This window comes from Ictalurus punctatus, chromosome 5 (genome assembly GCF_001660625.3).
Source record: "Ictalurus punctatus breed USDA103 chromosome 5, Coco_2.0, whole genome shotgun sequence".
NCBI lineage: Eukaryota > Metazoa > Chordata > Actinopteri > Siluriformes > Ictaluridae > Ictalurus > Ictalurus punctatus.
The window spans coordinates 21,001,708-21,028,494 of NC_030420.2; the positions used below are offsets into that span (position 1 = coordinate 21,001,708).

The window sequence follows — 26,787 nt, forward strand, 5'->3', positions numbered from 1 at the left end:
GCATTTGTAAATGTATTATTGCACTTTAAGCAACTATGCGATATACATTAATTTCCTCCATGATTACTGCTAGTAATTATATAGCAAAATACAATTATTCAATACAAACCTGTTCTCATATTCTGTTGGGGTCAAAATGACCTATTTTATATTTTTAGTAGTGCAGCACAAAGAGGCTAATATGCTAATAGACTAATATCAAGCTTTATATGAACATAAAACATCTTTTAAAAAGAGTCACAAAGATCAAACAGAAAGATTACATTAGTGCCTGTCGCATCCGCTCCATCTTTGCTTTTGCACTCTTGACCTGGCTCTGTGGGACATGCACTGCTAAGCAGAGAATGGAACATGAGGGTTAAAGGATCTATTGCAGCCCCCCTCTTTCCTTCTCTGAGGACATGCATACATAATCAATATTAAGCAAGGATGGTCCAAAATAGTTCCATCAAACACCAAAGAGGCCACACATAGTGACAGTGCTGCTAATAATTGATGAAAGATTTAATAATAGAGTGCAGGCTGTTTGTGTGTCCGATTATGCCATGAAGTGAAGCTTGAGCTCATGGCAACTGAATCACAACACATTTCACACACACAGTACTGGATATTTAACTTCTTCAGATAGAAATTTGTTACAGTATGTGTGGTGTGCATGTAGTGTCTTGAGTCCTATAAAGTGTTTGTCTTATTTGTAAGTTGATTCCGCTGCAGCAAGGGAGGGAGGCTGGTGAGAACTTGATCCAAATAAGCAATTCAATCCTCCTTTTGAGAGGGAACAAGTGAAAGGTGTGATAGCGTAATACAGCGTTTCTGACAGGTGTTGGCACAATGTAGCGTATCGTTCAAACAGTTCTCACTTTCCTGTTTCAGTCCAACAAATGCAATCGGCCAGTGAGAAGCTGCATGAAAATAAAACAGAAACACAAGCATTCCCAGATGCAAACAACACTAGACACACTTTTCTCATATTTACTATTAAGAACTGGATTTAGTCTGAAGATCAGAAATTCAATTAAAAAAGTACAACCACGGATTGCTATTCTGAAGGATCCAAAAATCTCCAGTCCAGTACAAAGAAATGTCCCGGCACCCCAAGAGAAAAGCTAACCTAATTTTGACAAGTTAATCATCAACATGTACGAGCTGTAAATGAATTATTAAAAAATAAATAAATCACCGAAACTTTAGATTAGTTTTTGATAAATGATTGAATCAGTTCTTGGTTGTAGGCTCAGACTTTTAAACTGCAGTGTATATAATGATGTCCTGAATACCATTTTTAACATTTTACATCTAGGCCCTGATTTACCCCAAATAACAAGCAAGCATGCCCTGATTCAAAATCACAATCTCCTGACAGTAAGGTGAAGGGCAATTATTTGATTGAAGCTGACCTCCAGTTAAGCTCCTGTCCCGCTTTAAAGTCACCTGATTACTAACAGAACTCAACTATTTGCAATCACACTACTCCTTTTAAAGAACCAGGACTCTCATTGCTCCAGCACTGTGTCTGCGAGGATTTGAAAAGCCTTTGTTATATGCCTGTCTTGAACAAGCTGCTGATTTAGTCTTGTTTAGTTTATGCCTGTTTGCTGATCGCCTGACTAGTTCACACTATTTCCTCACATTTCTGAGTATTGTCTAGCACTTTGGTTTGTCTGATACATTGCTCCACTTGAGTCTGTCTACTTAAGATGTTTTGGAACATGGTATATCAGCCAACCAATGGCAAAAAAGCAGGTGAAGATATCATGTACCTCAAGCAAGGTTAAAGATCAGCAGCTGTGAAAACCCTAGTGTTTTGCATATTAGCAGATGGAAGCAGATAAAAGGAGCCTTTACTCATCGCTGAGTTTAACTAAGACCTAAAAAGGGACTGATGTGCAAGTTGGATTGCCATGACTGTCATCTGTCACTAGATGCACTCATCTGCTTGGTGAAGATGTTACGGGTCATGCTAAACCCTAAAAACTATGCTGTGCTTGACGAACCCTGGCTTGGACTGAACAAGGAATCACAGAGTGGTCTCCTCTCTGAGAACTGCCTGTGTCCTTCAACAATCAATATACAGTATGTAGTCTTATGATCTGTACAGAGCCCAGAAACCACCCAAGAAAGGACAATCCTTGGATCGTATGCATCCTACCACCACAGGCACCTTTAGACCTGCTCTCTCATTCTGATCATGCATCTATCCACCCTCTAACTACCAAAGAAAACAAGGCCATGGAACACTATATTGCTCAGGCTTTGCAGCAAAGATACATCGCCTTGCTGCATCTGCAGGGTCCGTCTTCGTACGAAAGCAGGAAGGGCGTCTTCGTCTCTGCATAGATCATTGTCATCTAAACCAAAACACGGTAACCTAAAGATACCAATAAACCCTCTGTCTTCCAGGCCTTTCTTAATGTTGTACTCAGAGACATTTGTCTCCCTACAAATAATATTTTATTCCATACATTGATGAGATTTTCATTTTCCCCACACTCCCTATCCAGGCACATGTATGGGATTAAATTTGAGCCAAAAGTATTGAACGTATCTTTTCAAGAAACAAACAAAAAATATACATTGAGAAAGAAGAAAAAGACTCTGAAATGGAAAACATTGAGATTAGTGGCAAAATTGAACATAGTTTTCAAATAAACACCATTCTTTGTTTACAGTTCTCCAAGCTTCGTTTTTGCCAATCATGTTTATGCGCTGCCAGAGTTTTCGTTTACGCTCCCTAAATTTATGTTCGCCATTCTGGCATGAACCTCTAGTGTGGGCGGGATTAACAGCAATTTACTCTCATTGTTTAGTGAGATTTGGGTCTACAACTCGAGTGTAAAGAGGAGGATGATGAGGTTGATGATGACACCGCTGGCGCTCTGTGCTTCTCCTGAGAGCTCAATAAATTTTTTTTTTTTTTTAAAGTCGTATGAGATTACCCAAACCTCAAATTTTAATTACAAACTAATATACTGACTAAGTAAGTCATTTCCACTACAAAGTACAAACACTATAACTGTACAGAGAACCACATCCAGAAGTCTCTACTTCCGGGTGTGGGAGCTGTCAATCCAAATCTCACTAGCCAATGAGAATAAATCACTGTTAAGCCCCACCCACACAAGAGGTTTGTGCCAGAGTGGCGAACGCAAACATGCGGAGCGTAAACGAAAACTCTGGCAGCGCCTTCATAAACCATGATTAGCACAAATGAAGCTTAGAAAATTATTAACAAAGAATGCTCTTTATTTGAAGACCATGTTACATTTTTTGCCGCTGATTTCCATTTCAGACTGCTTTTCTTCTATCTCGTTGTATATTTTTGTTCATTTCTTGAAAAGTTACATTCAATACGCTCGGAAGAAATTTAATCCCATACACATCCACAATGTAATCTTTAAGTGCATCCAGTGCTGTTAGATAGCCCTGCTCCTGCCCAATGCCCTCCAATCAAGAGCTATGCCCCCACCAATCTTTGTGCTTACCTGCTAACCTGGGCTCATACCTCCAGAACCAGCAACACTCTTTGATAGTAAAAATTACTCTTTGGTAACCACAAGCACAAAGCTGCAAAGTTCTAAGTCCCAGTTGCAGGACTGATTGATTAATTGATTTGTTCTGATCTAAATTTTGCAGATAGACGTTTTATCTGCAATTAAGTTTGGTACATTTTTGCACAAACAGACGTCTTTAACATGTCAGTGGTCAGTACATGGGACTAAAATAGGAGTAAATATTACAGCAATTTCCTTAATTGTATGTTTAAATTAGGGTTTGATCACTATACAAACACATTACAATAACTCCGTAAAAATGTCTATTTTAATACACTGTAAGTTGATGAGCAGTCCATGTGATTCACACAGAGTTGGCATGCTCGAAGTTTATTCACACAATGTTTAGATGCAACATGTTCTTACGTACACTGGCGGCTCAATCCATATGCTTTAACCAATATAATGTGTGGAGTAACATTAATGACTTAATTAGAAAAACTTTAACGGTCTGCTATTTGCAAAAGGTAATATTAATAAATAATGGTTTATGTGATATGTGGCTTTTCAGCAGACATAAATACGTAGTATCACATCACTAAACCCATATAGTTTGCAGAGACAATATAATTGCTTTCACAGTGTGATTTTCGTTGATAAGCTACTGATAGACTTTTAGAATGTTAATTTTATTGCATAACAGATATATCAATTGGGCCCTAGATTTGAACAATGCCCAGGCCTCCGATTCTAACAGTAAAGGCTCATGTGTAGATTTACTTTGCCCTGATTGTCCCATCATCTGCAACAGATTGTGAGAATGGCCCACAAATTTCAAAACTTGAGAATGCTATAATGTAACCAATTGCTTACAGCAAGCTACTGTATATCAAAACATTCTCAAACATTCATGTAGCACAGCTAATCAAACTATGCAAGATTATGCTCCACAGAAATCCATACGGTCAATAAAGTTTATGAGATAAAAGAAAGACATATTTCATACTCTAAACCTCACAGAAGAAACACATCTCTCTCTCTCAAGATCCCCAAATTAAAAATACAAGAGCAGATGGGGCATTACTTTATTATAGTGAAAGAGCACTATGTTAGCAACAAAAAAATTGGTCTCATCAAATTTAACCATCTATTTTGGGAAGTAATAAAATGAACATCATTAAACGTAAGCACTTGCATGCTAGTACTGGACACTATGTAAAAGATTCCATGTATAAAAAGCCATCTGTCTTTACTACATTCCATAGCTCATATTTGCAACCTGATAAAACAGCCAGATGGTGATCATTTCGTTAACTAAAATATGGTAGTCTGAAATATTGTCCTTACGTACTCCAGCTGAAAGACAAGCTACATCTAATTTGTTAATGCCAAGACAAGATACAGTGTATTAATGTATGTATAGTCAATCAGAGGCTTTTCATGACAACCAGTGTGTATGTATGTACTGTGTTGGAGAACAAGTGCTTGCTCAGTTAAGAAAGCGGCCTGCTTCTCTCTACATGCTGACAGTTATCAGGGTAGACCAAAATCTACATTATTCATCACACTGTCCATTATTGAGAATATCCATATATTATTCATGTTAAATACCTATGTTAATTTCATTATTCATTAAGGGCTTGTACAGTACCACTAAAAAAAAAATCCAAAAAACCTCAAGATTTCTACGAGAAATGCATTCTTAATCAGGTGCAGAAGATTTTAGGTGATCAAACTCACTTCTTGTATCCACAGTATGAACTACTTCCCTCTGGTAGAAGATACAGAGTCTCGATATGCAAATTAAACAGACACAAGAATTCCTTCGCATCTGTATCTGTGCAAATGTTTCATAAATGTTTATCTTGATAATAGGTTTTTATTTATTTTTATTATTACTACTGTGTATCTATTATATGTCTATGCAGCACATGTCCAGAATACACTTAGTTTTGCGGACGATAAAGTATACTTCAAACTCTGAATGGGTTGTACAGTTGTTCCTTCATTAACAATTCAGTTAATGAAGGAACAAACTTAGTCAAAAATGTATATTAAAATAAAAATATTGAAATGGTCTTTTTCTACATTTTTAAAATAACAGAGTGATCTTCAATGATCGTGTAATGTCAAAGGCACAATTTGTTGGACGTGACTGTGGTGGTCCACCTGACATAATTTTTTTTTTTTAAAAAGACTCTTGAGGAACACATCCCATTCTAGGGTTCAGAAATCTGTTTGTGTAGCAATACCTACATAACCTAATACTTTATTTAGTGCTTTATTTTTCAGAGTTTTTTTTGTTTGTTTGTTGTTTAAGAGCTGAGTGAAATGGCGATAGCTTGCTAGCTATTTCACTATGCACCCAAGATAACCATAGGACTTCCCCTTGTTATAATAGCAGCTAGTTTACTCAATAGTAAACTAAAGGAAGCTTAGCAGTTATCCAGCTTTATAATACTTAAAAATACAGTGCTGTGAAAAGGATTTGATTTCTTCTGTTTTTGTGTATATCTCATATTAATTGTTTCAGAAATTAAAACAAAATCCAAGATGAAACAAATGCAACCTGAGTAAACACAAATACAGTTTTTAAATGATGATGTTATTTATTAAAGCAAAAAAGTTATCCCATAACAACTGGGCCTGTGTGAAAATGAATTTGTCCACATAGTTAATAATACACAAATCTATGAAACTGCATTCATAATGGGGTTCAGCTGGACTAGAGGCAATCAGGCCTGATTATTGCAAACCCTGTTCAATCAAATCAACACTTAAATAGAACTTTTTCAACAGCCTGAAGTTAAGAACACAATGCTAAAAATGAACGAAATACCAGAAATGATGAAGGTGATTGAAATAAATCAGTCTACGAAGGTTTACAAAGCTATTTTAAAGGCTCTGGGACTCCAAAGAATCACAGTGAGAGCCATTGTCTCCAAATGGAAAAACTCGGCACAGTAGTGAACCTTCCCTGAAGTGGCCGACCTTCCAATATTCCTCCAAGAACACAGCAACTACTCATCCAGGAATTCAAAAGAGCCAAGGACAACATCAAAGGGCCTACAGGCCTCTGTTGTATCAATAAAGGTACCTGTTCATGACTCCACTATCAGAAAGACACTGGGCAAAAATGGCATCCATGGAAGAGTGGCAAGGTGAAAAGCATTGCTAACCCAGAAGACCATTAAGACTCGTCTGAATTTTGCCAACACACACCTTGATGATCCTCATACCTTCGGGGTCCCGTTACATCTGGCGTAAACCAAACGCAGAATTCCACAAGAACAACGTCATACCTACGGTCAAGCATGGTGGTGGAAGTGTGATGGTGTGGGGATGCTTTGCTGCTTCAGGGCCTGGGCAACTTGCACTAATTGAGAAAAACATTAATTCTGCTCTCTACCAGAAAATCCTAAAGGAGAATGTCCGGTCTTCAGTCTGTAAGTTGAAACTCAAGCGCAAATGGATTATGCAGCAAGACAATGATCCAAATCATAGGAGTAAATCCTAGTCCTAGAAGTAAATGAAAGTCTTATCTCCAGTTATCGGAAGTGTTTTGTTGCAGTTATTGCTGCTAAAGGTGGCGCAACCAGATTTTAAAGACGTAAATAGCTTTTCACATGGGTGATAAGTGTTGGATAACTTTTTTTTTTGCATCAATAAAAAAATGTAATAAAAATTGTGTTGTATGTTTACTCAGGTTACTTTTGTTTTATGTTGTGATTCGTTTCTTTTCTAAAACTATTTAGTATGAGATATGCACAAAGACAGAAGGAATCAGAATACCTTTTCAGAGCGCTGTAGTTTCCACCATATCTTAACATAATATACGGGACACATAAGTACGACAGGATGTAGAATGGAAGAGTTGAGGAGGCAATAATTAGAGTACAGAAAAGAACCCGTTGTCTAAAATTGGCCCTGCCCCAGCTTGTACCGAGCTGCACAGCTTTATAAAGCACTGCCCCCTTTACCCCAAACGGCATCTACAGAGGTATTACAGATACAAGTCTGAGATTTAGGTCAGAGACCTTGCTATGGTATAAAATGGAAGGTGTTTTGTACATATGTGGAGTTGTGTTTCAGATTTTTTTTTTTTTACAAGATGGGTGGTGCAATCTACAGAAACCCCTTTTACCCTAAAGGCTTTGTATAGGCAATATGCCAAATCTTCTTTATTTTACAACAAAACCAGCTTACCAAAAAAAATTCATAATGACAAAAACCATTCATAAACACTATGATCTTTTAAGTAGACGGATCTTCTAATAAACACACCTGCATGTTCCAGATCAAACACTTGCAAAGTCCTAAAATATCAGCAAAACTAAACAATCAGAAACTCCTGCAGACATGAGAAACAATGGGGTGAAACTTCAAAGCTCCTCAGCAACACAGTTCTGATGTTTTCCCATGGCATTTCCTCACATGAACTGACCACAGAGATGCAGTGTCTTGCATTCAAACTGTTTATATGCCTGAAAGTGCCTAGGATTTTATTTCTTGGCTAGGTTTTCCCTGAGCTGACAGCTAACTATCCATGTGAAAGCGTGTGGCTTTACACGTGCTACAACGTTCCAGAGTTATCAGTTTGAGACAGTGTGTGGTGGAGACAAGTTGTGCAATGGTGAAGAACAGTTTCCGCATGGTGGAGTTTAAAGCAGAAGGAAGATTTATGCTGTTGTCGAACATGGATGAGGAATGTTGAGTAAAGCAGTCCACACCTACACACGCAGGCATGTAGGTACAAAATACAGAAAAGGGCAATACACATGAACAGCTCTAGAACTAATTTACTACATGGAAATGTGGATGTAGTGCATCCTTCAGGTGTTTGTGTCCTGTAAGTGACAGCATGTACGTACGAGTCCTTCCTGAATCCCTGCTTCAGCAAGAAACAAGGAAAGTGAGACTTACACTGAATGTTTTTTAGTGTGTATTAAACTGTACGTTGCAGCTGTGAGTGCGAGTTTACCTGTACTGTTTGAGTTGCATTACACCAGACCAGTCAGTATTTTACCCCCATAAGTTCATCATCTGTTCTGAAATCATGTATGTGTTATGCAGGTCAGGTGGTCACATGGTCAAATGCTCAGATTGTAATGAGCTACGACAGAACCAAATGGCAATAAACTGTCACACAGGATGGTCTTCCATGTCTGTGTTTATGTACATTGTCCTCCACTAATATTGGCACCCTTGGTAACTATGAGCAGAGTATTTTTGTGAATGTGTTGAACAAAATATCAAAAGGTTGAACAATAAATATACATTTTCACAGCCGTCTTTGTTCATATTTACCAAGGGTGCTAATATTAGTAGACGGCACTGTATGTGTATTGTGTTTCAAGGTGTAGTCAGTGCTTTCGTTATTCTTGAAGTTAATCTTGAAATTCAGAATATGAGAACATTCAGTGTTCCTTCCAAGGCCAAACCCCTGGAACACACTTACTGGGCTAGGATGCCTGAATGCTAGAACAAGAGTAATAACTGGCTGAATTGCCAGGCTACATAACGGACAGGCAAGTTGTCTCGCCGATACCTCCAGGTCCAGGTCGGTTGGATTTTAGTGGGTCACATCATTTGTCCCCACATTTCTCAATTTTCCCCCATTGATTTAGCCTGGAGCAGTACTGAGATCAGACATTTTCACCCACATACATATTTTATTGACGGCTGTGAAATATATATATATATTTAAAAAAAAAAAAAATTTAAATCTCATTCTTTCTCACTCACTTACTCACTCACTCCATCACACTCACTCATTCCATCTCACTTACTCTCTCTAACTCACTCACTCCATCCCACTCATTCACACTCTCTCTATCTCACTCACTCACTCAATCTTTCTCACCGACTTACTCTCCATCTCACCCTCTCCATCTCACTCACTCACTATCACACGCACTCACTCTATCTCTCTTACTCACTCTATTGCATGCTCTCCATGTCACTCACTCTCTCATTCTTTCACTCACTATCTCACTCTCTCAGCTCATTCACTCACTATCTCACTTTCACGCACTCACTCAATCCATCTCACTCACTCACTCCATCTCAATCACTCACTCACTCACTCACTCCATCTCAATCACTCACTCACTCACTCACTCAATCTCAATCACTCACTCACTCAACCACTCATTCACTCCATCTGTCTCACTCAATCCATCTCTCTCACTCACTCCATCTCACTCAATCACTCACTCACTCCATCTCACTCAATCACTCACTCACTCCATCTCACTCACTCACTCCATCTCACTCACTCACTCCATCTCACTCACTCCATCTCACTCACTCAATCACTCACTCCATCTCACTCACTCAATCACTCACTCCATCTCACTCACTCAATCACTCACTCCATCTCACTCACTCCATCTCACTCACTCCATCTCACTCACTCCATCTCACTCCATCTCACTCCATCTCACTCACTCCATCTCACTCATTCCATCTCACTCACTCAATCACTCACTCAATCACTCACTCCATCTCACTCACTCAATCACTCACTCAATCACTCACTCAATCACTCACTCAATCACTCACTCAATCACTCACTCAATCACTCCATCTCACCCACTCAATCACTCACTCCATATCACTCACTCACTCACTCCATCTCACTCAACCACTCATTCACTCCATCTCACTCAATCACTCACTCAATCCATCTCACTCACTCACTCCATCAATCACTCACTCCATCTCACTCCATCTCACTCAACCACTCATTCACTCCATCTCACTCAATCACTCACTCCATCTCATTCAATTACTCACTCCATCTCACTCAATCACTCCATCTCTCTCACTCACTCCATCTCTCTCACTCACTCCATCTCACTCAATCCATCTCACTCACTCCATCACTCACTCCATCAATCACTCACTCCATCTCACTCAACCACTCATTCACTCCATCACTCAATCACTCACTCACTCATTCACTCCACCTCACTCAATCACTCACTCCACCTCACTCAATCACTCACTCCATCTCATTCAATCACTCACTCCATCTCACTCAATCTCACTCAATCACTCCATCTCACCCCCCGGAGAAACAGGGGCAGAAAACTTAACCATCTGTTTAATATTTCACCAAATGCAACTTTTCGTCTTCTGAGTACAGAGCACAGCACATGTAAACACAAGGACATTCTAGTAATACTACACATCTTTGACCTGTGAACACTCATCTGATTATTACGTTTTAAACCACTGAACATATAGAGCGACTGTTCCGTACATCACGCCATGGTGAACAGAGTACTCCCCTGCTTGTACAATGCCAGCTACAGCAAAACAAGATGTTCTTCAGTACTGTTCTCGGGAACATTCTCATTAAATGAGATCACGTGCACATGAGCACACACTTTGATATGTTTTTCAAACTTCTATCTTGCATGTATTACATTTAACTGCCAGCTCTTGAAACGACACAGAAGATGTGTAGATACTGCCATTTAAGACATGAAAAGGATTTTTCATGCCCAGATATTTGTCTTTTCTATGTTAACTATTCTTAAACATCATAAATCAAACCATTTAAAAGTTATTGTGACTGCTAAAATGTCTAATGGGTCATAAGACTCTGTCAATGATTTACCATTCAAAACACACGCAAGACATACAAGCTTGTACACTGCCAAGTTCTACATGAACCCTGTTCAAGAGGTAACCATGACGGAGGTATTTTGGATTAAATGTTTGTTCGGTCAAACCGTTCCACAGCAATATAAAAAAAAACAACAATGAGTGAAATTAGTGGAAAGCTATAATCTCTTAGACTCCAAAGGGTTATGGTATAGAATTAATTGTCTTCACTGATCGATGCTAAATTGTGTGAAACGCTGACAGTCTGCTTGTGAGAAATTCCTGTATCTGTGTGGTTTAATAAAAGAGCTCAAATCCCTCTCTAATGCAGAGGCAAAGAATTAGGCCATTCATGACTGTAAGAGGCAGCTGGAAATATTTCAGGTATTCAGTTCGGGTTCACCAAAGCTGTACAATTAGAGTTGGGCTGAAATCAAAGGGACACGGATCAGTGTCACAATGCAGCGGTGCCTCACTACTTATACGGCACAATGCTTTCTCTCTGTACACACACACACACACACACACACACACAGCAGGGGAATCCGTATGGTGTGTGCACATCCTGAATGTTCCCATGCCGACACGTGCACACACCATGCAGAATCGGGACTGATAAACAAACAGCACAACAAGGCAGAAAGTACGGGAAAATGCTGAGCAAAGATTTGTCAGAATATTAACAGGTTTGCCATCTGAAAAAAAAAAATACATCTATAAATACATGGTCAGAAAATTATTAACATTAGTGGAGTATTTACGTTTAGAGTCCTTGACGGATTTCATGGCAGACTGGAGTCGCTCCAACATGGTGTTTTGATGAGATGTTCGAAGAGTTTAAATCCAAAGAGAGCTAACCGCCAATCTTTAAAGTTACATGAAGTTCTAGAAAGAGAATGCAGAAAGAAACGTCTACGGCTATTTTTCTTCGAGTAGAGACAGAAACGGAACAAACTCTTGCGCTGTTCGAGTGAAACTGAGAGATGGGGAGTGGGTGAAAGTGTATAAACCGAGTGAGTGAGCGAGTGAGTGAGTGAGAGAGAGGGGGAGGAGGGAGGTTGTGAGAGAGCGCGCGCGCACGCGAGAGAGAGAGAGAGAGAGGAGGGGTGGGAGGACCAGAGGTAGATAGCAGTGAGCGGCATATTTGAGGATATTTATGTGCTTGTGTATGGTTTAAAATGGAGAGTGAGATTTAACATTGCACAGGCATGTGCAAGGAAGATCGACTTAAAGAGAAAAGCAAAGATACAGTGAAGTCAAGTGTCTGTTTGCATATCTGTGTATCTGTGAGGGGAGAGAATTTGAGACGGACAGAAAGCAGAAACGGGTAATGTGGCCGCGCACTTTAAGTTGCGTAACATGATGCGTGAGGATATAGGAGTGATACAGTAAAGGAGCCATGTCTCTTTAACTCTTAAATACTCAAACCAGCCCATCTGGCATCAACAACCATGCCACAGTTAAAGTGACCGAGATCACACTTTTCTGATGTTTGATGTGAACATTAACTGAAGCTCTTGACTTGTATCTGCATGAGTTTATGCATAGTGCTGCTGCCAAATGATTGGCTGATTAGATAACTGCATAAAAGTTGTAGGTGTACAGTTATTCCTAAAATAAGTGGATAGTGATTGATTTATACATATATACATATATATATATATATATATATATATATATATATATATATATATATACACACATACACACATACATACACACACACACACAAACATATATAAATATAAAAGCAGGTGAGAATTAAAGGCCTCTCCCAAGGGCCGTACAGTTGCAGTGAGATCTGAACTCACAACTTTCTGTACAGAGCCAAGTACCAAATTAACTTGCATTACAACTAAACATTTGCAGGAATGAGGTCAAATCGGATGATGTCAAACTCCCAGAGATAAGCTTATGCCTCCTTACGATGGTGCACTTTATTAAAGCATTGCGAAACATGACCTTAGCTTGCACAACATGGCAAAAAGATCAAGGATTCATCTAGGTCCTCACTTCACATACATAAGCTTAAACTCAGAATGAAACACGATTAGCACTTTTCTGTGACTCATAGCAGTCACAAGTTTTGCACAATCCGGTTTAAAAAAAATTATATATATATATATATATATATATATATAAAAGAATTTGTAATGGATTTACTGTTTATTTGCTTGCTGGTCTCTCCTCTACTGAGCGAGTGAAATAAAGTAGGATTAGGGTGTTACTCGTTGCTCCTCTGCACTAAACCTGGTAGAAATTCACTGCAGTAAGAAGGCAAACAGGCTTTTTTCAGCAGCTGGCCTTAGTTTCGATACAAAGTATGTCAGTCTAATCTATCCAGCAAATTCCTCCGTGGTTTCTATTTGGAGTTCTGGTAAAAGATTTAGAGAATAAAGTTTAAACTCGAACAAACGATATGAAACGAATGCATGTTGATCTTATTCAAATAAAGCAAAATGATGAATTTTAGCACCAGCAGGACTATAAGCAGAAACTTTGTTGAAATGTGTCGAAGGAACTTCCACAACCCATACTGTAGCACTGATGAAGACATAATCAGTCTTTTGATATCATTTCGATTTCTAGTCAAAACCAATTCATGCATGATGCACTGAAATGAAAATAGTGATATTGGTCAATATGGTCATTACTATTTTTTTCCCCCCTTAAAAATAAATAAATAAATAAATAAATAAAAGCAAAAACAAAGAAACTGATACTTTTGAAATACAATGAAGTTCAAAAACACAATGAAGTTGAAAAAACACATTTTCTCTATATGTAAACTCTTATACTTGTACTGCCTTTTTATGCCATAGGTTTTGTATTCTGCACAAATTACTGTTATACTGCCACATTAACTCCCAGACAGCATTATAAAATGGAAACATAACCCCTGAAGCTGGAACTGAATCTGAGTCAGTAATAAAAGCCGCCAGTACTCACAGCCATTCGTCATGTCCTGTGTGGCGATGACAAAGCCAAAACCCTCTCCAGGCCTTCTCCTCAGCTCCACCTCCAAAGATTTGCTAGGCACTGCTCCTCTACCCTCGGGCTGGGTTTTGGACACAGCTCCAAGGGCATTAGAGGAAGGCAGACGAGGACCCTGCACGGCCACGTCCTCAACCCCCATCCAGTCCCGTGGCTCCATGGTCAGTGTAACAGGCACAGAGTCCAGAAAGCTGGTGCTCTGGACCAAAGGAGGGAGCTCGTTGGAGGGCGACTGGGGGGATAGGGTGCTTTGGCTAGTTGTGGGGCCATCTGATGAAGGGGACATCAAATCTGGAGGGCCCTGGGGTGGGGGAACGCTGTTGTACGAGTTTGGGGTGACAGGAGAAGGGACGTTTCCTATAGAGGAGTATAGATGAGAACATTGATGCTATTTAGCAATATGTACGCAAAAGTAAATTTTGTTAAAATAGTGCCTGCATCTACCTAGATATTTAATCTGTTTACTTATGGTCATTTGAATTATGTATCTGGATTGTATCAGGACATGATTTCAACATGTATTTACATCAGTATTCAAATGCATAATGCATCAGCTCATTGCATTTGACCACCTGTGGTGGTCCTGTGGTGGTAGTGTTTTTTTTTTTTTTTTTGAATGAGGTTTAGCATTTCGTTTTTAATTTTTGTTTGTCAGATGTAGTTTGGTGAGAGATGAATGCATGTTAATATCCAGATAAAACGCATAACTTCTGAAGAGGTTTGAGCAATAAGACTGAAATCAGATTTGAATGGATTTCAGGCAGATTCATACCTGCATTTTTATGTGAATAATCTCTATCTGGATATAATCCTGATACTCAAAATGCACAAAACAATTCTAGTCATATATACAATATATGGCCAAAAGTATGCGGTCACCTGGCCATCACACCTACACTGTATGTGGTTCTTCCCCAAATTGTTACCACATAGTTGAAAGCACATAACTGTATAAGATGTCTTAGTATACTGTAACATTACAATTTCCCTTACTGGAACTAAGCGGCCCAAACCTGTTCCAGCATGACACTGCCAAGGTTGTCACGGAAGAACTCAGCCTGCAGCCTGCACAGATCCCTGACCTCAACCCCACTCAACACCTTTGGGATGAACTGGAACGCTGACTTCACCCCAGGCCTCCTCACCCAACATCAGTGCTTGACCTCACTAATGCTCTTGTGGCTGAATGAACAAATCCCCACAGCAGCGCTCAAAAGACAAGAGGAAAGCCTTCTCAGAAGAATGGAGGTTATTATAACAGCAATGGGGGACTAAATCTGGACTGGGATGATCAAAAAGCACATATGGGTGCGACAGTCAGGTGCCCACAAAGGTTTAGCCATATAGAATATAAAAAAAATACCACAATAGTGCATACAATAGTTATTTAACATCATGCACACTATTTCAGTAAGAACATTAAATTTGTGCTCTTATTACAAAGGTAACTTCTCTCATAGTCCCCTACTTTTGCTCTTGTCCCACTTCAAGGCGTTCTGTGTATTGTTAGGTGTAGCAGTTTAACACATCTCCATTACACACTATACAGTATCTCACAAAAGTGAGTACACCCCTAAGTGGGGTGGGCCCAATTAGCTATTTTCCCTCCGCGGTGTCATGTGACTTGTTAGTGTTACAAAGGTCTCAGGTGTGAATGGGGAGCAGATGTGTTTGGTGTCATTGCTCTCACACTCCCTCATACTGGTCACTGGAAGTTCAACATGGCACCTCATGGCAAAGAACTCTTTGAGGATCTGTAAAAAAGAATTGTTGCTCTACATAAAGATGGGCTAGGATATAAGAAGATTGCCAAGACCCTGACACTGAGCTGTAGCACGGTGGCCAAGACCATACAGCGGTTTAACAGGACAGGTTCCACTCAGAACAGGCCTCGCCATGGTCGACCAAAGAAGTCGAGTGCACATGCTCAGCGTCATATCCAGAGGTTGTCTTTGGGAAACAGATGTATGAGTGCTGCCAGCATTGCTGCAGAGGTTGAAGGGGTGGGGGGTCAGCCTGTCAGTGCTCAGACCATACGCCGCACACTGCATCAAATTGGTCTGCATGGCTGTCGTCCCAGAAGGAAGCCTCTTCTAAAGATGATGCACAAGAAAGCCTGCAAACTGTTTGCTGAAGACAAGCAGACTAAGGACATGGATTACTGGAACCATGTCCTGTGGTCTGATGAGACCAAGATAAACTTATTTGGTTCAGATGGTGTCAGGCGTGTGTGGCGGCAAGCAGGTGAGGAGTACAAAGACAAATGTGTCTTGACTACAGTCAAGCATGGTGGTGGGAGTGTCATGGTCTGGGGCTGCATGAGTGCTGCCGGTACTGGGGAGCTACAGTTCATTGAGAGAACCATGAATGCCAACATGTACTGTGACATACTGAAGCAGAGCATGATCCCCTCCCTTCGGAGACTGGGCCGCAGGGCAGTATTCAAGCATGATAATGACCCCATACACACCCCCAAGACAACCACTGCCTTGCTAAAGAAGCTGAGGGTGAAGGTGATGGACTGGCCAAGCATGTCTCCAGACCTAAACCCTATTGAGCATCTGTGGGGCATCCTCAAATGGAAGGTGGAGGAGCACAAGGTCTCCAACATCCACCAGCTCAGTGATGTCGTCATGGAGGAGTGGTAGAGGATTCCAGTGGCAACCTGTGAAGTTCTGGTGAACTCCATGCCCAAGAGGGTTAAGGCAGTGCTGGAAAATAATGGTGGCCACACAAAATATTGACACTTTGGGCCCAATTTGGACATTTTCACTTAGGGGTGTACTCACTTTTGTTGCCAGCGGTTTAGATATTAATGGCTGTGTGTTGAGTTATTTTGAGGGGACAGCAAATTTACACTGTTACACAAGCTGTACACTCACTACTTTACATTGTAGCAAAGTGTCATTTCTTCAGTGTCATCACATGAAAAGATATAATCAAATATTTACAAAAATGTGAGGGGTGTACTCACTTTTGTGAGATACTGTATATGTATAGAATATATACTCTATGTAGTATGTAATATTCTATACTATAATGTATAGTGTATGCTTACCTCCTCTGTAAACCAGTAAGACCACTTCACCCTGTCTGGTATGCTCTTGCAGCACTCTCTGTACCTGTGGATGTAAAAAAACAAAAAAAAAAAACAACCCAACATAACCCAAAAATATGTGTGTAGGAAATTTAATTCTGAGAATATAGAAACCAACTGTGGTATATTTATGTTTGCATATTTAAACAATGTTTTCTTTGGTGAAAGGCAATAGAAAATAGAGGGTTTATTAAAAAAAAAAAGAACTGCTGGTGAGCATTATAACATGTTACAGAACCTGCTTATCCTCTGAAAAACCTATAGCCCATATACAGTACCTGCTTGTTCCAGGTTCCCTGGATAGCAATTTCTCCACTTCTGTATTATATATGATGCAATGAAAAAAAAATTGTACGTTAATTGAACAGGTGGCTCAAGTTACCTGTGCGAAGCTCAGGCTCTGCACATCAGCGCCATTGATCTTGATGATGGCATCGCCCGGCTGCAGGGACGGGCACTGGCGCCGGTCCCACACCCGCTTGATCAGCGCCAACTGCCCGCCCTGCCCACCTGCTGTCACGCTGAAGCCCATGCCCCCTCCCTCGCTTCTCCCCAGGGCCACAGGCACAAGCTCACCTCCTGTGCCAGCCCCAGGCGATCCCAGGTTGCCTGGGGCAGGCCGAGGGGGGTTGCTGGCCGGGCAGCCATTGAAGCCACAGGGTGGCAGCTCAGTTGGGGGCACGAGTGGGCGTTGGGCACTGGGGACACCCGGCGGCGCTGGTGCACTTCCTACCTCAGGCTGCGGCAGAGGGAGGGCACCGCTGGACAGATCACTCTCGGAACACTTGGAGTTCTGGTGAGCCAGAGATGGGGCAGGAAGGGTATTGTTGTTGTAGCTGCGAATGAGTGAGGCTCTGGTCAAGTGAGGGAAGAGAGGAGAGAAAAAGAGAAAGAATAAACGATACACAACCTATACATCTGAACAACACCAAACAACAAAATATAAACCCTGGATTTACTGCCATGTTGAGCAGAAACTAGTCTGATTAGTTAATGTGACATTGGGAATCGGGACTTATATTAGACAGAGACACCAAGAATAATTTCTAATACCGAGTTCACATTATCATGAAAATAAGTTACGGAAGATCACTGATTTCTGCTATACACTCACTGGTCACTTTAATAGGAACACTTGTATATTCTTATGGCTATCCAAACCGCCAATCATGTGGCAGCAGTTCAATGTATAAAATCATGCAGCTCGGGTCAAGAGCTTCAGTTAATGTTCACATTAAACATCAGGATGGGGAAAAGTGTGATCTCGGTGACTTTGGCTGTGGCATAGTTGTTGGTGCCGGACAATATTTCTGAAAATGCCGATCTCCTGGAATTCTCACACACACAATAATCTCTAGAGTTTTCTTGTGGTGAGAAAAACAAGAAAACATCCAGTGAGTGGCAGTTCTGCTGGTGGACATGCCTTGTTGATGAGAGAATTCAGAGAAGAATGGCCAGACTTGTTTGAGGTGATAGGAAGTCTGCTGTAACTCAAATAACGGCTCTCTACAACCGTGGTGAGCAAAAAAGCATTTCAGAATGCATCAAACCTCGTGTCTGATGGGCTACAACAGCAGAAGACCACATCAGCTTCCACACCTGTCAGTCAAGTCAAGATGCTCACTGACTCTGGACTGTTGAAGAATGGAAAAACATTGCATTGTATCAAATTCCTGTTTTTTGGCTGACAGGAGTGTGGTCTCTTGATGTTATAGCCCATCGGCCTCAATGTGGTACAATCTGAGATGCTTTTCTGTAAACAGTGGTTATTTGAGTTACCATGCAGAGCCATGTGACACAACAACAGGAAAACAAGTGACCTATTACTTCAAGATTTCATCATTTTTACACAAATAAGTTATAAAATGGTCCAATTCATTTTAGTACATTTCTCTCACCAAATGTGTGGTGCAGGTGGTCCTCAAAAAAAAGAAACATGGCGACATGTAGAAATTATACAGAACCTTGAATGCGTTTTGTCTACTACCATTTCTAATCAGAACTTAATAAGCAGCTAGACACTGGATAACAGCTGAAAACAGTAGCCACACCCACAGGTGACAAACTATGAACACCACTATCAAGCTGTACTGCATATAATGGCTATATTGTATATATTATATAGCATGTATGGGCCTCGTACACAGGGCCTGGAAGATCTCAAAGTGAGGTACAAACGTTTTGCTTTCCCAAGAAATGTGTTGATGGGAATTATATTATTCCTGGAAACAGCCTTCCTGCTTAGGTCTCAGAGCCCAAGTGCACACCAAGGAATAACAATGGTTCTTAATGCTTTGTTCCATTGTACTCGTATATTTTATGTCCAAGTCGCTAATCCGGACTTCCGATTCTAATACATTCAATTGTTTCTACTCAGGGAAAACACTGACGCCTGCAGAAAACTGATGTTTGCATGGCAAATTGTGAAATCAACTAGAAAATTTCCATCTAGTATTCTTATGAAACAGAATCCTGTTACAGATGGAAACAAAATGTAGTCATAACAGAAAATAACAAAACAATGTTATACAGTAAAATATAATGAAGAGAGTAATGCTTTGTTCGGTAATTCTAATAGACTAAGATGACAATTAGTTCGCATTTGTTTGAAATATTTTAGGGTTATCATTCATTTTGGCACATGTTTTTGAGAGGGAAAAAAAACTTTTAATGGCAGTCCTTTTATTATTTGAAAGATAAATAATTTAACCAATTGAATACTTATATTTTAAATAATGTTATTCATTAATTTATCAATTTATAAATACACAATTGTACGCTGCTAATAAAAGGTGCCAATAATTATGCAGTTATCTGCATATCATTACAAACAACCGTATTCTGTCTTGAATTCGTTTCTCCTCTCTTCCCTTTATTGTTAACCACCACTTTCCAAGGTAAAGCCTCGGTTCAGTAAAAACTCCATGGTGTGTTTGTGTGTATATTACCTGCGTGTGACGACAGTGCTGACCTCTGTATCACTGTGGCTTGAGCTCAGTCTCTCCGACCTTGCCATTGGCAGATTTGAGGGTAGGCCTGCAATCCCTACAGTTCTGTCTACTGAGTTTCCATTGGGCATGTGGTAGCTAGGCGGGGCTGCCACATTACCGTTGGTGTCTAAAGGCTCTTTTTGCATCCGAGGGTAGAAACCGTTGTGGTGGGAGGTGGAACGGTTCGGATTGTGAGGTGGGGCCTGGGCAGACCCTGGGCTGGGATCAGAGGCTGAAGACAGGCTGGTCTTGGGGCAGCCATCAGGATTGTAAAGCATAGGATAGCCCCTACGCAGCACCACATCCACACTGTGGCCCATAGGCACAGCCTTCAGCATCTCCACCACCTCCTTGTGGGACATACCCAGCACACATGTGTCGTTAATGTAGACCAGGATGTCCGCTGAGGTCATGGACAGACAGAAATAGTCAGAGTGAAAAACAGAAAGAGGGAAAGAGAGCGATCATAACACATATTCTACTCTGGAAGTTATAAAAAGTTCTTCTTTCATTTTTAAGCTTGGCAACCTTTTTCTTTTTAAAAGATTCCAGTCACAACTCTCTAAGTTCAGGTTTCTTGGTAAAAACTTTAAATGTGATATGCATTAGGACAGAAAATATGTGAATGTCTAAAGACCATATTTAGAACCTTAATCTCTGTAATTCATCCATTCTTAATCTCTGCAATTTCATATTTTTCTGTCTGAAAATGAATGTCTTTTAATTTCATACATTTCCAGGCCTGCACAAGAACCCTGTAACAGATACAGTCACAGCAAAATAAAGCTGTCTAGAATTGAACAGAATCAAACAGCCTTGCGTCAAGAGCAGCCGCTCCATCAAAATTGTCCTTTTGAATGTTGTGGACACCTTGCAACCTGTCGAGAAATCCTCAGTTTAGTGCTGGATCTGTCTGCAGTTTTTGATAAACGGAACCACCAACATGCCTCCGATAAACCGTCTGTAAACTGCCACTCGGACAGCTTTAGTCCTATCTTTCAGGAAAACTGTACAGGGTGGAGAATTTCTTCTTTAAAAAAACAATCGCTGGTGCACTGTTAATACCTTGCATGTTGGTGGCATTCATTCTTACAGAGAGAAACACGCATGTAAACACAAAGCACAATATCAAGGTCAGCAAAAATAATCAAGGTCATGTCCATAATGTTGTACGATAAGTCGATAACGTAATTGTGACAGGCCTAATGTCCCCGATCCTTACTGAGACCATCAGTGTGCACTCGTGAGCAGGCAGTGGTGAGGGATAGAAGGATTAAAAGCCCATCCCCATCAGGATTAAGAGCAGATCAGCGGATTCATACCCAACAACCCCCCTATCACATCACTGTAATCCCGCATAGGCGGTGAGAGAGATTTAAAATACTAAACAAGGTAGGGAAAGGAAAGAAAGTGTAAGTCAGGATAAATCAGTTAGAAAGAGGAAAGAGAGACAAACAAAAGAAACGTTAATAAGAGTAAAGAAAGATACTTGAAGAGAGAGAGAGATAAAGAGAGCAACTAAACAATCATTATTTCATCCATATCTATGTTCTTTTCATCCTTTCTCGGTCTCTTTTATTCTGCCACGTAACTCCGTCGCTCACGCTGAGCGAAGATACTAAACTGTATTGGTGCTCACTACTGAGAGGTCATTGTACATTTGCACATAGAAAGCCATTTGCCAATCAATTACGCAATAAACATTTAAACTGGTAACCAATATTATCAGCATGGCTTCGAAACTGCTCTGGCTTTATTTGCAAGCTACACCTCAGCTTCTGTTGCAATTGTATTAAGTTATTCAGAAACCTCTCGAGAGTATAATAGGTTTACTTCTATAATACCAAACCTGGTATTTTCAACGTTAATATTTCCCGCTCCAGACAGCTTTCAGTTCATGGTATATACGCTGCATCCACTGATTGCACATATGTACAACAAAAACACCCAAACCTTTCCTTGTTGAACTATAGCAGAGAAGCCAGACATGTATAATAAGTCCCTACCACAGAAAATGCACTAGAGTTATTCCTCCTAATACTGTGTGCATCATAAACAATCAACATGCAGATTGCTATCTACCCTTCACATTCAACTTTATTCCAGAAGCTTCCTCTTGGCTAATTCATTAAAACGCGATTATTTACAAACCTGGAAGACAAACATACCTGCCTCCATACTAAGCGATTCATTTTTAATTTCTGGTGGCTTATCAACACCTGCCAAGGTGAAATACGCTGTAGAGAAGCTGTCTTTCCATGATTACAGTGATGTCTCTTTTGGATGGTGTGATGTTAGGATTGTGGGTAATCTAGTTGTTCTCCAGAACAACATCAAACAAAACAAAATACCAAGACAACAAGACAAAATGACTTAAAATGACTTCTATAGGACATGAATCAATCCCATTTTTGTTGCTGTTGGGTTTTTTTTGTTTGTTTATTACTATAATTTAATCATCTCATAGTTAATAGTAAGCCAGTTTTTGAAGGTTTATACATTAGTTGTAAAAGTACAGTGCTGTGAAAAAGTATTTGCCTGATTTCTTCTGTTTTTGTGCATCTCATATACTAAAGAGTTTTAGTTCTTCAAACAAAATACAACATAAAACAAAGGCAACCTGAGTAAACACAGCACAGTTTTTTTTATTTGTTTATTTTTATTGAAGCAAAAAAAAAAAAAAAGTTATCCAACACCTATCACCCATGTGAAAAACTAATTGCCCTCTTAAACTTAAAATCTGGTTGTGCCACGTTTAGCAACAATAACTGCAACCAAACACTTCTGATGACTGGAGATCAGTCTTTCACTTAGTTCTAGGATTAGGATTTACTCCTATGCTTTGGATCATTGTCTTGCTGCATAATCCAGTTGTGCTTGAGTTTCAACTTACAGACTGAAGACCGGATATTCTCCTTTAGGATTTTCTGGTAGAGAGCAGGATTAATGTTTCCCCTCACTTATTGCAGGTTGCCCAGGCCCTGAAGCATGCTTGACTGTAGGTATAATATTCTTTTTGTGGAATTCTGTGTTTGGTTTACGCCAGATGTAACAGGACCCCTGTCTCGCAATCAGTTCCACTTTCGACTCATCTATCCATACAGCATTCTCCCAAAAGGTATGAGGATCATCAAGGTGTGTTTTGGCAAAATTCAGACAAGTCTTAATGATCTTCTGGGTTAGCAGTGGTTTTCACCTCGCAACATTTTTGCCCAGTGTCTTTCTGATAGTGGAGTCATGAACAGTGACCTTTATTGATACAACAGAGGCCTGTAGGCCCTTTGATGTTGTCCTTGGCTCTTTTGACTTGCTGGATGAGTAGTTGCTGTGCTCTTGGAGGAATATTGGAAGGTCGGCCACTTCAGGGAAGGTTCACTACCGTGCCAAGTTTTTCCATTTGGAGACAATGGCTCTCACTGTGATTCTTTGGAGTCCCAGAGCCTTTAAAATAGCTTTGTAAACCTTTGTAGACTGATGTATCTCAATCACCTTCATCATTTCTGGTATTTCATTCATTTTTAGCATTGTGTTCTTAACTTCAGGCTGTTGAAAAAGTTCTCTTTAAGTGTTGATTTGATTGAACAGGGTTTGCAGTAATCAGGCCTGATTGCATCTAGTCCAGCTGAACCCCGCTATGAATGCAGTTTCATAGATTTGGGGAATTAGTAACTATGGGGGCAAATACATTTTCACACAGGCCCAGTTGGTATTGGATAACTTTTTTGCTTCAATAAATAACATTATCATTTAAAAACTATATTTTGTGTTTACTCAGGTTGCATTTGAGAGATATATACATACATACATACATACATACATACATACATACATACATATATCTCTTCAGAAAAAAAATTAGTACGGGATATACACAAAAAAACCAGAAGAAATCACATCCTTTTTTCACACCACTGTAAAATGAATTATAGAATTATAAATTACTTCTGGAACCATTGTTCAGCCTGACATGCTCAAAATGTTATCATGAACTTTGACTGCCCTCTAGTGCACATTTCTAATTTTCATCATTCAACACCTCATGTCCTCGGAAACCGAAATTCAACCTGTTCACAGGAGCCAAATGTCTTTAATGTAGACATTTCCTTGAAAGACTGAGACCTCTGGTTGTTATAACACAGTGAAAGTTTTATGCACAGTGCAGGTGTACCTGTGTTAAGGGCAGGTGGGCCTCCAGGTGTGACGCTGTACACCTGCAGGAATTCTCTGGGTCTGCTTCCCCCAACAATGTTAAAGCCAAAACCTCGTGGCCCTTTGGAGAGACGTGTGTGGATGGAATAGCCCTTCAGTTCAGATGGCTGGTCTGTGAATGGAGGTACTGAGGCAGGGAGACAAACACACACACACACACACACACACACACACACACACACACACACACACACACACACACACACGTATAACTTTAATGCCCTCTGCTGGTTAATAAACTGTACCAGCATGTAAATATTTTGAGGAAATACGCTTTTTTCACTATAAAAATACAGAAAATTTTAGAAGCTGTTAGACTATTAAACTCTGATAAACTGATAAGCTGAACCTTTTTTCCATGTCTTTTACTATGCTGCTAATTTATCAGGTTTTAGTGTATATATACATACATACACACACATATATATATATACACACGTTACATATACACACACACACACACATATATATATACACACATATATATACACATATATATTATACATATATATGTATACATATATGTATACATATACATATATATACACATATACATACATATACATACATGTATGTATATATATATATATATATATATATATATATATATATATATATATATATACATACACACACACACACACACACACACACATATATACACACACACACACATACATACATATATATGTGTGTGTGTGTGTATGATTGGGTATTGGGTGTTTGTTTATTTATGAGTGAGTTAGCTGTTATTACTTGTGAGTGGTTTTAATCGGACCTTTGGTACTTCATTTCATTCCAGCTCATGTACAGGTGTTGGAATGACAATAAAAAAAATCCATGAATCCTTGAACTAATATTGCTAGGACACAGAAAATATATTTGCATGCATGTAACAAACCTTGGAGAAATACATTATTCTGACTATAACCTGAGCTGGAGTGACGGCTAGAAAATCACTAGGTGTTTAAAAAAAGACTCGGGGTTGGGATGGGGGTTTAGATAGTAGAGGAAGCACAGGATAAAAAAGAAAAAAAAGAACCCTCTGATCTCATGAACGTCAGAGATGCAGAAAAGACAAAAAGGGAAGACTGCAAGAGCACACAGTCATCACAGAACACACACAGGACAGGCAGGAGTGAGATGCAATGCACACACTTACACTCCGTCTTGCTGACCACCTCTTTGCTGTGAGTCCGCGGGTCCAGCCAGCTCGTCGTCTTTGAGTTATGACTAAAAACATGTATGCACATTAAATGAGTTTTTCCTCCACTTATAACCATGTCATCATGTATGCAATCTTCCTAATGTATTAAATGAATACTTCCTCCATAACCTTGGATGCGATCAATCTGTCAGGGTCAGTGTTATATAAAAATTCATTAGACTAGTTGTTGTGGTTCCCATGAGAGTGCTGACTGGGTGTTCAAATATTATGGTTCAAAATATGGTACCTGCTAGGGAACTTAAAAACTATGCTCTTTCCTTCATCTCTCTGACTCACTCGATGTAGTAAGGTTCTCCTGAGTCACTGAATGCCATCTCCCAGTTTTCAGGCAGCGCACCTCCACGGGCACCATTCTCTACCGGGACACCACCATCCCGAGGTCCACCGGAGTCCCACGTCTGATTTGGCGAAACAATAGTAGTAGTAGGGGCACTGCTCGCTCCTGCAGAACCAGCTAGGCAGAGGAAACATAACGCACGGAAAAGGCTTCAAATACCAAGTCTTATCCAACATCCATCCTTTATCTGTAGCACTTATCCTACGTAGGGTCACAGGAAGCCTGGAGCCTACCTCAGGGGACTTGGGGAACAAGGTGGGGGTCAATCGCACAAACAATTCACACACCCTTTCACACACAACGGACAATTTGGAAATGCCAATCAGCCAACAGAGCATGTCTTGGGACTGGGGGAGGAAACCCAAGAAGCATGGGGAGAACATGCCAAGTCCGTGCGCACAGGGCGGAGGTGGGAACCAAACCCCCAACACCAGAGTTGCGAGGCAAATGTGCTAACCACTAAGCCACTTTGCCCCTATTATGCAACATTAGAAGTAAAAAACAAAACAAAACAAAACAAAAAACTTATGGCCTTAATTTCAAAGCTAAAAAATACATTTAAAGCAATATATAATGTCAAAATACAAAAGCATCATCATCATTGTATCATCCATCCATCCATTCATTTTCTGTACCGCGTATCCTACACAGAGTTGCAGGGAGCCTGGAGCCTATCCCAGGGGACTCGGGGCACAAGGCGTGGGACACCCTGGACAGGGTGCCAACCCATCGCAGGTCACAATCACACACACTCCCGCACTACAGACAATTTGGAAATGCCAGTCAGCCTACAAATCATTGCATCATAGTGTATAATATTCATTAGT

General features: G+C 40.1%; 1 protein-coding gene across 5 annotated transcripts in view; it reads right to left on the minus strand.

The window, feature by feature from the left end:
- The window catches only part of magixa (MAGI family member, X-linked a), an 84,429-nt gene that overhangs the window by 14,361 nt on the left and 43,281 nt on the right, over nucleotides 1-26,787 (minus strand). For all 5 annotated transcript variants that reach the window (XM_047155597.2, XM_017468499.3, XM_017468500.3 and 2 more), the window contains 7 exons: nucleotides 25,900-26,077; nucleotides 25,558-25,628; nucleotides 24,355-24,522; nucleotides 20,145-20,589; nucleotides 17,579-18,050; nucleotides 17,158-17,221; nucleotides 14,055-14,456 (listed from right to left, as the gene is read on the minus strand). In XM_047155597.2, coding sequence (XP_047011553.2) covers nucleotides 14,055-14,456; nucleotides 17,158-17,221; nucleotides 17,579-18,050; nucleotides 20,145-20,589; nucleotides 24,355-24,522; nucleotides 25,558-25,628; nucleotides 25,900-26,077 — 1,800 coding nt within the window. The remainder of the gene's footprint in view (nucleotides 1-14,054; nucleotides 14,457-17,157; nucleotides 17,222-17,578; nucleotides 18,051-20,144; nucleotides 20,590-24,354; nucleotides 24,523-25,557; nucleotides 25,629-25,899; nucleotides 26,078-26,787) is intronic.